The sequence below is a fragment of the Paralichthys olivaceus genome, chromosome 14 (assembly GCF_024713975.1).
Source record: "Paralichthys olivaceus isolate ysfri-2021 chromosome 14, ASM2471397v2, whole genome shotgun sequence".
NCBI lineage: Eukaryota > Metazoa > Chordata > Actinopteri > Pleuronectiformes > Paralichthyidae > Paralichthys > Paralichthys olivaceus.
The window spans coordinates 24,000,001-24,012,500 of record NC_091106.1 but is presented as its reverse complement, the minus strand read 5'-3'; the positions used below and the strand labels follow the sequence as shown (position 1 = coordinate 24,012,500).

Here is a 12,500-nt window from a genome sequence, read left to right as displayed (position 1 = left end):
CTGAAACATCGTGGGGCGGAGCTGTGTCATTAAGATCCCGCCCATACACACTCTCAACCAATCATGACGTCTCCGCCCGTTTTTACATCATCAGCGACTAAATAAACAAACGGATGAGAAACACTTGAACAATCATCAGAGAGAGAAGAACGAAACATCTGTGACAAACTTTTATTTAACGTCTACTTTGAGTTATTACTTTGGTTCATGTCCCGCCTGCTAACATGGAGGAGGAGGGTTCATGAGCTGTACTGCAGACAGCCACCAGGGGGCGATCCAGGTGATGTGGCTCTAGTTTAGGCAGCTGTCACGTCGTCCATCTTTATTTTCAGTCTGTTTCGGACCAAACAAACTTAAAAAAGGAAAAGTGTTGAATATGATTCACATTTGAAATCAGTCAACATTCGCATCCTCCACTTTTATTATCGGTGCAGCTGAAGAAAAGAATCACAGATAAACTGATTTGTTCTGAGGAAAGTTTAAAGTTAGATTCTAAACTTTGCTTTTGTGATTTTTACTTAAAAAAAACAAGACAAACATCTTGTTTCTAACGATTAAAACAATAATGTCTCAGTCAAGCTTTCGTCGTGTGTGTGTCAGTAAATCATTAATGCCCATGAAATAATTATCTCAGTATGAAATAATGATGTCAGGAGCAGCCACGTGTGCACAGAACACTGTACATATCAGCGCGACATGTGTAAATGGAAGTAAACAGGAAAAGGAAGCTTTAGCTGAGGCAGGATTACAGATTAAAATCCCACTGAGAGCAGCTGGTCCTTATGTTCCAGCTCGTATGAATTCATCCAGCGTTTGTTCACTGGGACGTGACTTTGTCCTCAGGACGCTTTTAAACGTTCACTTGTTGGACTCCGGGGCAGATTCCTCGTGTTTACATCAGCTGCTCTGTTTCTGCACAGTCGGCTCGTTTGCTCAAACTTTTAACTTCATGCGAAATTAAATTCTAGAAACATTTCTGCTCTTTGGAAGCAGAGACATGAGATCTGAACGTTTCAGTCAAGTCTTCTGAACGCAGCTCGATGTGGAAACACTGACGGTTGGATGATGTCACACACGTCGACTGTAACAGAAGCAGGTGAACGTCCCTGATTCGGTAAATCAGCTGTGAGCCACAAACTGACCCCAACGTCTCAACGTCTCTTCTTCATCATCGCTCCTGTTTGTTTGGGTTCACAGACGAGCGTCACTGTGATCTGAACAAAACCCAGATTCAGATTCTGCATCTTCTCAACGTGTTTGATTTTCTCAGCAGATTTACATAAACTTTTCTTTACATCATCATAAAGTTGGAGTCTCGTTGAGGCTGAAAATCTTTGTTTCGTCTCCTCAGATTTGATTTGATGACTCAGGACACGTTGGACGATGAAGAGATTTGAAATAATGTTTGTTGTGGTTTGTTTTCTTTCTTCGTCCACATTATTTCGTGAACCGAGTCGTTCATGGACAGTTTGTGTACGACCGTGATGAGACATGACAGTTTGTCCGTCAGTACCGACGATCACTGACGCTGTTTTTCAAGCATGAGCTGCCTCGTGACCCCGCCGCCGTGTCGCCGACCTCCTCGCCGACCTCCTCGCCGGCTCCTCCTCTGACCTCTGTCATCACAGTTTTGAAGGTTGGAGCTCCTGGATTTCCAGGACGGACGACGCTCTCGCCGGATGTTTGACAAAGTCCTATCAACCTTATTGTTTTGATTTTCAGGAACCTGCAGCCGTCCGTCACCAGCCCGGCTTCAAACCGACTCTGACAGATATGACAGCGTCGCTCATCGGCCTGACGTGATCCAGACCGGGAAGGTTTCCGGTTCAAACCAGAGTGTTTGAGGAAGAGGAGGCGGACGGAGCTTCAGCCAAGGACGAGAACTTACTACCTGTCAAAGCACGTTAACAGTGGGGGGGCGATCGCGACCGCGGCAACTCCCTCTGGAGAGAGCAGCGTCCTGGTCGTCCATGTTGGTGATATTATTACAGGCTGAGCCGTTACACCGAGAGACGCCAAACTAAATCAGGCTGACTCGCCGGCAGCGCCGGGGTCATCTGGAGTTTACTGCTATTAATAGAGTGTTGGAGTAGAGCCCCCCCAACACACACACACACACACACACACACACACACACACACACACACACACACACACACACACACACACACACACACACACACACACACACACAGGCTGAATGTATTCATACATGCAACCACCCGCAAGGCTTCCCCCCCACACCCAAACACACACACACACACACAGTGCAGGGACACGTGTGCGCTCTTCATTGAGAGAATGACGAGGAGGAGGAGGACAGGCCTGGTTGGCACGGCGACCCAGCGTCCATGTTGCCACGAGGCAGAGACACAGACCGAGCGTCCGTTACAAATCAAAACATTCGGTTGATTCATTCATTTGGATGTTTTTCTGCCCCCCCACCCCCCCAACCCCCCTCACTCTGTTGTATCTGGGATGTTCACACACTGACCTACATTAGACAACTGTGTGTGTGTGTGTGTGTGTGTGTGTGTGTGTGTGTGTGTGTGCGCGCCCAGCAGTGCCAGGTTGGTGAGTGTATGTTTGTTTAGTTTTTGCCTCTGCACATCTCTCTCACACACACACACACACACACACTATGTTTACATGTGTGTGTATCTTCTAAATCTTTGCAGAAAATAAAAGCAGATGAATTAACTTCCTTTGTTCGTTAGCGTCCACGAGGTCACAACAGACACGTGACCTCACTCTGCACGATCCCGTTAACGAAGCTGGAGGTTTGAAGGATGACAAACACACACACACACACACATACAGACAGACACACACACACACATACATACAGACACACACACACACACACACACACACATACAGACACACACACACACAGACACACACACATACAGACACACACACACGACTGCAATAAACACTAGGTTCATGGACTTTTGTTTTTATTATTTGTCATTTTTTAATAAATAAACATATAAACATAGTACTGATAATATTTTAATACAGTTTTACATTATTTAAAGATCAGAGAGGGTAAATAAAACAAATCATTAGAAATATAAAATACTAATACACATTAAAAACACTAGAAACTGTTTGATTATGAATCTATATTAATTATAATCTTTATTTTTTATGATAAATGTTTTATTTTTGTTTTAAAAATCCAAAACACATTTATCTCTATAGAATGTTACCATCCCTAATTCTTTACTGTTTATAAATCAATAAACACCATGAACATCACAGTTGATCATTTATAATATTCATTTAATTAATAATCAAAACTAGATAAGTGAATAATGATTCTTCTTTAACTGGATCACAATGATTATTTATATGAGGAAGTTTGCTGATAATTAATAATCAATATTCAAACAGTTGTTATGTTATTATGAAGCGTTAGAACATAGAACACTATAGATTTGTTTCATTTAAATAAAGTCTGATAATCGTGCATCTGTTTCTCAAAGTCAGTTTACTGAGGTTCCTCCTCCTCCTCTTCCTCCTCCTCCTCCTCCTCCTCCTCCTCCTCCTCTTCCTCCTCTTATGCAATCCCCTCTCTCGTGTTGTTGTGTGACCCGCTCGGTGTCGGTCATTACTAAGTGGTTTTGCTTCTGCTGACTCTGAAGCTGCTCGGCGTGTCGCTCCCGGGCCGCCGTAGATCCTGCGACGCACCCAAAGCAGATTAATGGGTCAGTTTAGTGAAGTTCATCCAGGGTTCAAGAGAAGGTTCACACAGAGTTCAGCCGGGTGGAGACAGACGGGAGGAGGGAGCGGCCGAGAGAACACTGCTGCAAAACAACAGACGTAGAACCAGGGAGATAGAACCATCACTACACCAGACATAGAATCAGAACCATCACTACACCCAGACATAGAACCAGGAAGATAGAACCATCACTACACCAGACATAGAATCAGAACCATCACTACACCAGACGTAGAACCATGGAGATAGAACCATCACTACACCAGACATAGAACCATGGAGATAGAACCATCACTACACCAGACATAGAACCAGGGAGATAGAACCATCACTACACCAGACATAGAACCAGGAAGATAGAACCATCACTACACCAGACATAGAACCAGAACCATCACTACTCCAGACATAGAACCAGAACCATCACTACACCAGACATAGAACCATGGAGATAGAACCATCACTACACCAGACATAGAACCAGGAAGATAGAACCATCACTACACCAGACATAGAACCAGGAAGATAGAACCATCACTACACCAGACATAGAACCAGGGAGATAGAACCATCACTACACCAGACATAGAACCAGGGAGATAGAACCGAAAGACAGTACAGAAACGGAAAGATCAAAACAACAACAACCAAACAAACAGAAAAGACATAGAACCATGAGAATAGAACAAATCTAGAACCACAATAACAGAGCAGACACAGAACCATGAAACTGGAACATAGAACATCGTGAACAGAACCACAATGATATCCTCACTAGTTCCACACTTGATATGTTCAATGAAATATTAAAACTTTAGTTACAGTGTAGTTACTGTGTATTTATACACATACATGTATTTATACACATACATGTGTAAACGTTCTAATATAGATTATATATATACACAGTGAATGATTCATCAGAGTGACGCTGTGGGACGTCTCTGCCGGGACGTCTCGGCTGGGACGTCTCTGTGGGACGTCTCTGTGGGACGTCTCTGTGGGACGTCTCTGTGGGACGTCTCTGTGGGACCTGCCATGGGCCTGAGGTTCGGACAGTATCTGACTTATTCATGACGCCGCAGCTGGAGCTCGACACGCTTTACCACCGTGCCCTCCCGGCTCAGGATTTAGCTGCAGGGTCTAACTGAGGTCGTGAGGTCAGAGATGGTGACGTACTGTAACCACAGTGGGGGGGGGGGGGGGGGGGGGGGGGGGGTTGTTTCCATGGGACAGATCATCACCGACTGTTTGTAAGTCCAGAGAATAGTTGTGGACATTTCCTGGAGTCGGTGTTTGTCCTGTGAAGAAGCAGCAGGACATTGTCCGGGTCAGCAGTGGACATTAACCACCAGAAGCTCCTGAGAGTTCCGTTTCTGGACAGTGGGAGGAAGTGGACACGTGTCGTCCATCTTTATTTACTGTTCATGCTCTTTAGTGGGACTGGGACCAGTTTCCAGATCTTTGTTTTTATGTTTGTGGACGAAGATGAACTCCAGCAGATTCATGAATAATGTTTGACTGTGAACTCACGTCCATGGTTTAATATTTCATCTTTCGTTCCACCTGCAGCTGCTTCTTTGACGTGAGCTTGAACACATTCTCACACATTATTCTTTCATAGGAACCAGCTCATAGCTGCGTCTTCATGGTTTTAGAGTTTATACCTGGAACGTGCAGGTGCTCGTACGTGGTGAGAAGCTCAGGGAGGTGAAGGACGAGAGACTGACGGGACGAGGTCAAAGTCCAGGTGAAAACTAACGACACGTGTGAAGCTGAAGTCGTGAAATGATCGTCAGACTGATCAGAGAAGACGTTCTTCTCTCTCCTCCACAGACTGAGTCCTGGTTTGGCAGGAGAGGAGACACGAGGAGCAGAGACGGTCAGTGGAACGTCAAAACAACCCAGCTGTCTGGAGAGGAAACATCTGGAGGACAAGGGGACGACTGGAGTCCCTCATGGACAGATGTTTGAGTTGTGACTCAGTCCTTTGCTTCATGTCGTCTGTGTCTTTCTGTGCGTCTCTGTCTGTCTCTGTGTCTCTGTCTCTGTGTCTCTGTCTCTGTGTCTTTCTCTCTAGGATTCAGATTCAGCTCTTGAGACACTGAGCTACATGAACACACTGAATTAGTTTTAAAGTACCTTTTATACACACACACACACACACACACAGACACACACACACACACACACACACACAGAGGAATCCTGTTTCTTGTTTGGAGTCAGACACCAACTGACCGGACAAATGTTCTTTTGCTTTTTCTCTCATACGCAGCCGCCAGCTCACACTGCTGTGTGTGTGTGTGTGTGTGTGTGTGTGTGTGTGTGTGTGTGTGTGTGTGTGTGTGTGTGTGTGTGTGTGTGTGTGTGTGTGGTTTCTCCCCCACCCTGCAGGTTTGTGTGTATTGTAGCAGCCCACTGCTGCTGTGTCCTTTGATTAAGGTCAATTTGGAAACTGGGGTTGGCAACACATCCTCACACACACACACACGAACACTCACATGCACATGCAAATGCCCCCACACACACACATACATGTCTTCTGAACTAAGTCAACCTACTGTTTTCTGCAGTAAAGTTTAAAATGTCCACAGAAATATTAGATGAGAGGTTTTTAAATGTTATTAAATGATTCATTACAAATGAAAAGACTCCAAACATCCAACTCTGGACAAGAGACTGTTCACAGAACAGATGTTTATCTATTTCTTTATTTATATGAATCAATATAAATGTGGGGCTGCATCCACAGTCACAAAAAGAAAACCGTCATGAAATTATATTTATTTATATATTTTATTTATTTACCCAGAACTAATGTTCAGGAAGGTAAAAGTTCCTCCAGCACGTTTTTCCAGAGCAGCACCACAAGGCTCAGGGAAGATGAAGCAAAGGATCCTGCAGACGTAATAACACCACGTTATAGCTGTATATGTATATATACTGTAGATAAATATGATGTACTGTATATATACTGTAGATATATTATATATATTATATGTGAAGGACGAGCTTGTCTCCTCGGTTCTGCAGAGCTGAGCTGGACCTGCAGTGGAGCCAGTTACATCACTAAACGTGAGGACGTTCGTGGTGAAGAGCCGCAGGGTAGAATCTAATATATAGTATAACATGAACCCAGTGACCGTAATGTATCTAATATACGTCCTGTAGCCTTAATGCAAGAGAGCGCTGCTGCTGTCCACTCACATCCAATCACACACATCTGCTGCTTCACTTTCTCACTGTGTGTGTGTGTGTGTGTGTGTGTGTGTGTGTGTGTGTGTGTGTGTGTGTGTGTGTGTGTGTGTGTGGAAGGGTTTTGCTCACGTAGATTCCTGCATGTAACTGTGTGTATGAGTGCGTTGGATGACATTACTAAAAAGAGTCGACATGTTACACAGCAGTGGAGGTTTTACACCCTCCAGCATCACACACACACACACACACACACACACACACAACCTCTCAGCTTGGCTCTGCGCCCGTATGCATGACAAGACCTCTGGGACCCCCTAAACACACACATATACACACACAAACCACCCCCACCCCCCAAACTCGGCGGCCCAGCACCTAATAGCGCCCAACATCTTCCCCTGACGTGTGTGTGTGTGTGTGTGTGTGTGTGTGTGTGTGTGTGTGTGTGTGTGTGTGTGTGTGTGTGTGTGTGTGTGTGTGTGTGTGTGTGTGTGTGTGTGCACGTGTGTGAGGCTGCAGCAGAAAGAACACTGCGACCTAAAAACCCAGCTCACTGGGAGCGACTGCACGCTGAACAGAAGGCTCATCCAAGTGTAAACACACACACACACACACACACACACACACACACACTCACACACACAGGGACAAGTGTGAACACAAGGCACGTGGACACATGCACTACGTCACATAGTCATTTGGCTGCACACACACAGCAGATGCCCACGTACAGTATGGACACATAGATTGACTCAGCTGAACAGAGGAATGTAGAGTGAACACACACACACACACACACGTGTTACATGTGTGTGTGTGTGCGTGTGTAGACTGATGAAATATGTGAACAGGTGAAGTTTGGTGTGAATCTGGATCCTGATCTGGATTAACTCATCTACATGTACAAGCAATTTGGTGATGAAGTACAGTGTGTGTGTGTGTGTGTGTGTGTGTGTGTGTGTGTGTGTGTGTGTGTGTGTGTGAGTGTGTGTGTGTGTCTGGGGATACATATGCTCTACATTTATGAGTCTCTCTCTCTCTCTCTCTCTCTGTGTTGTGGTTGTGTGTAGTAAATATTTCTACAGGAGCGATCATCTTGGCTTCATGTCAGAGTCCCCAGCTGTCAGCACAACACCAGCCCACGGCAGAGAGAGAGAGAGGAGGGGGGGCAGAGAGAGAGAGAGAGAGAGAGAGAGAGAGAGAGAGGAGGGGGGGCAGAGAGAGAGAGAGAGACAGAGAGAGAGAGAGAGAGAGAGAGCTTAGCTGTCTGTACGACACTGTGAGCCAGCGTCAGGACCACCGCTGGTATTTGTTTCGGAGCGAGAACACAGAGCTGAAGCTAATTCAACGTAATGAGCTGTGATTGTTGTCTCTTGAGTCGTCGTCTCTTCATATGATGAACCTCGTCGTGGTTTAACTCGTAAACAGAGAAATAAACCGCCACTGTACAGACATGAAGCCGTAACATCTTGGACACGGGCGCCGCCATCTTGTGTCTTGGACGTTGATTAGAGTCCGAGAAGTTCTGTCATCAAGAAACCAAACTGAACAAACGTCAGTGAGATGAGAACGAGCTGAAACGACAGAAACATCTCTGACAAACATTTATTCAACGTCTACGTGTCCCATCTGCTAACATGGAGGAGGTACACTGCAGCCAGACACCAGGGGGCGATAGAGATGTTTAGAGATCTTTATTTACCGTCTGTATTCATATATTTTAACTTAAACTCTGATTATCTTGTTTCTCTAATTATTGTGAATATTTACAGTGAATTCATAATTAAATCAAAGTTTCTTCATCATTTTCACTTTTATATTTTATTTTCTGAGTAAAATTCTATTTTATATGTTCACTGTCTCTGTACTGTGTGTGTGTGTGTGTGTGTGTGTGTGTGTGTGTGTGTGTGTGTGTGTGTGTGTGTGTGTGTTGAAGCGTGCTGCCTCTGTACTTGATGTTCCTGTACGTTCTGACCTCCTGGCTCCAGTTGGGATTCAAACCGACGAGCCGTTAACTGAGTTATTATTTTCTCTGAGTCTGAATTTAATCTTTTTACTTCACTGCTGATTAAAAGAATCTGTTTATTTCATTTCAGCATCCATCATGTCTCATGTTTAAATACTGCAACACTACAACCACACTACAATACTACTACACTACTACAGTACAACCACACTACAATACTACTACACTACTACAGTACAACCACACTACAATACTACTACACTACTACAGTACAACCACACTACAATACTACTACACTACTACAACAGTACAACCACACTACAATACTACTACACTACTACAGTACAACCACACTACAATACTACTACACTACTACAGTACAACCACACTACAATACTACTACACTACTACAACAGTACAACCACACTACAATACTACTACACTACTACAACACTACAACCACACTACAATACTACTACACTACTACAACACTACAACCACACTACAATACTACTACACTACTACAGTACAACCATACTACAATACTACTACACTACTACAGTACAACCATACTACAATACTACTACACTACTGCAACACTACAACCACACTACAATACTACTACACTACTACAGTACAACCATACTACAATACTACTACACTACTGCAACACTACAACCACACTACAATACTACTACACTACTACAACAGTACAACCACACTACAATACTACTACACTACTACAACAGTACAACCATAATACAATACTACTGCTACACTGAGGTGCTGTGTGTGTGTGTGTGTGTCTATGTGTGTGTGTGTGTGTGTGTCTGTGTGTGTGTGTGTGTGTGTGTGTTGTGCAGACGGACACAGTGATGAACACACATGTGAGCAGTGTGTTGGATTTAAAGCGTCTTTAGATTCTGGTGTTTGTTTTGACTCACACACAGATTAGAACACATATTAGTGTGTGTGTGTGTGGGGGGGGGGGTTACTGTCTGTTTATGTTTGCCCTAATTGTACTATGTGTGTGTGTGTGTGTGTGTGTGTGTGTAGAGATTATAGTGTGTTATGTGGTGTTGAAAAGGCTCAAACTGAGACATGATGGTAAAATCACTCTGTTCCTAGATGGTCTGGACAAATACAGTACAAATATATAAATACATATAACATACAGTACAGTGTGTGTGTGTGTGTGCGTGCGTGTGTGTGCGTGTGTGTGTGTGGAGGCTCCCTGCTGGATTTGTTGAGCTGTGAGTGACATCTAGTGGACAATCGAACACTGCACATGTTTCTGATCCTAAAGTTTTTTTCCACAGTTTCATCAAAGTTTTCTTCTTATTTAAAGTTCGTGTCGTTGTTTCTGAAAACTTCTTCAGTCTTAAAGAACCTGAAGTCCGTCCAGATGTCTTCATGTAGGACCTGGAGGACGAGACACTTCAGACATCAAGATTTTAAAGTTTATAAAAATCATGTCACATTTTATTTGTGTGTCTGTGTGTGTGTGTGTGTGTGTGTGTGTCTGTGTGTGTGTGTGTGTGAGTCAGTGTAGATGTAGTTCGACTGGACTACAGAGACCATCAGCCCCAGGAGACGTGAACATGTGGGTGAGGAGGAGGGAGAGAGAGCAGAGGCCTTCACTCCTTCTTCTCCTTCTTCTTCTTCTGTTCCCTCTGTTCTCTCTCAGGATGTGTGAAGCAGCTGGAAGGAAACTGGTGTCGGTGGATTTTGAAATCTTCGGTCACGTTCAGGGTCTGTATGTCTCTCTCTCTCTCTCTCTCTCTCCTCCTCCTCCTCCTCCTCTTCCTCTCCTCTCTGCTGGGTCTCAGTCGAGGCTGTAAAATGATCTGTTGCTTCTTATTTTAGAAACAGACGCAGGTTTTCGCTGCAGCTCTGCAGGACATGATCTGAAACTGAAAACACAGTGAACTGAGTCTTTTCACCAGTGGAAATCAAAACATATGTTTGATCACTGATGAATCTGTTCAATATGTTGAAGTGAATCTCTCCTGACAACCTTTAAGACTTTTAATCCTCAAATCTTCCTCCTCCAGAATATTATAGAAGAAGCTTTAAAAAGAATCTTGTTATTTTCCACAAGAGTTTTTAAAATCAGTAAATAATCAATATTAATGTCTTCATATTTAAATTAACTGTGTCTCTTGTTGTTTCCACAGGAGTCTGTTTCAGAATGGTGAGTCTGTCCCAAACACGTTTCAGTTCACTTCAGTCTGTCCACTCGTTTCACTTTGGGGACCAGAGGTGAGAGGGACACTGAGGAGAGAGGGACACTGAGGTGAGAGGGACACTGAGGGGAGAGGGACACTGAGGTGAGAGGGACCAGAGGTGAGAGGGACACTGAGGGGAGAGGGACACTGAGGGGAGAGGGACACTGAGGTGAGAGGGACCAGAGGTGAGAGGGACACTGAGGGGAGAGGGACACTGAGGTGAGAGGGACCAGAGGAGAGAGGGACACTGAGGTGAGAGGGACCAGAGGTGAGAGGGACACTGAGGGGAGAGGGACACTGAGGTGAGAGGGACCAGAGGGGAGAGGGACACTGAGGTGAGAGGGACCAGAGGAGAGAGGGACACTGAGGTGAGAGGGACCAGAGGTGAGAGGGACACTGAGGGGAGAGGGACACTGAGGTGAGAGGGACCAGAGGGGAGAGGGACACTGAGGGGACGTACATTGAACTGAAGACATGTACACAACATTAAACTGCGTCTCTCCAGTTTCTCTTGTCGAATCATTAAAATCTGAAAATATCAAAGTCTCAGTTTTGAAACTTTGAATTTTCTTTGTTGAATCAAAAACAGAAGAAACTTTAAAATGCTAACGTTAGCATGTAGCTCAGAGCAGCGTCCACAACATGTGTTCGATTCTCTGATGTCTGCTTGACTTTGACTGAACCAGAGGGACGATGTCTCCTCAGTACACGGAGCAGGAGGGCCTGCGGCTCGGCCTGGTCGGCTGGGTGAGGAACACCCGCAGTGGGACGGTGCAGGGACAAGTCCAGGGTCCTGCAGAGGAAGTGGAGGAGATGTGAGTACAATCCAAAACACAGAAATACACAACACAACACAACTTCTGTGTGTGTCTCTGTTGGTTCATTCATTTGATTCACACTAACAGAGCTGTGGTGATACTGATAGTCAGCCACTAGGTGGCGTCATTCACCTTCTCAACGTCACAGACAGTTTCCAGAGAAAAAGACCAAAACTTTACATCAAGTGAAATCTGAGACGTGTAAATCACTATATATTAAATATATATACGTATATATATACGTATACATATATATATATATATATATACAGTACATATATTATAATATGTCATAATGATAAAGTACTTCAGTTTTTCACTTTAATAACTTCTGGAGAATAAAGTGAAACAGGACTGAAACAATATAAAACAGTTAAAAGAATAACGAGTGAAGACGAGTTAGAAAAAATAAGACGTGTGATGTTAAATCATTTAAAACATTTTGTGTCTCGTGGTCGATTTGAATTTTTGAAAGTATTTTTTCATCCATTCTTTTTCTGTTTTGATTGATGCAGACGACACTTTGAACAACTTCTGTGTCTGTGCTGCCGTCACTC

At 44.2% G+C, this 12,500-nt stretch overlaps 1 protein-coding gene and 1 long non-coding RNA gene across 3 annotated transcripts in view; both read left to right on the top strand.

Annotated features, from left to right (window-relative positions):
* Positions 1–4,935, top strand: part of LOC138413640 (uncharacterized) — a 42,128-nt gene extending 37,193 nt beyond the window's left edge. The window contains exon 8 of the long non-coding RNA XR_011246052.1: positions 1,723–4,935. This is a non-coding gene — a long non-coding RNA (uncharacterized lncRNA). The remainder of the gene's footprint in view (positions 1–1,722) is intronic.
* A 5,534-nt stretch (positions 4,936–10,469) lies between these two features.
* LOC138413690 (acylphosphatase-2-like) overlaps positions 10,470–12,500 on the top strand; it is a 4,915-nt gene continuing 2,884 nt past the window's right edge. Inside the window, exons 1-3 of one of the 2 annotated variants that reach the window (XM_069539094.1) lie at positions 10,470–10,649; positions 11,075–11,091; positions 11,812–11,940. In XM_069539094.1, coding sequence (XP_069395195.1) covers positions 11,819–11,940 — 122 coding nt within the window. In that variant the 5' untranslated portion in view covers positions 10,470–10,649; positions 11,075–11,091; positions 11,812–11,818. The remainder of the gene's footprint in view (positions 10,650–11,074; positions 11,092–11,811; positions 11,941–12,500) is intronic. The other variant, XM_069539093.1, reaches the window with a different exon arrangement.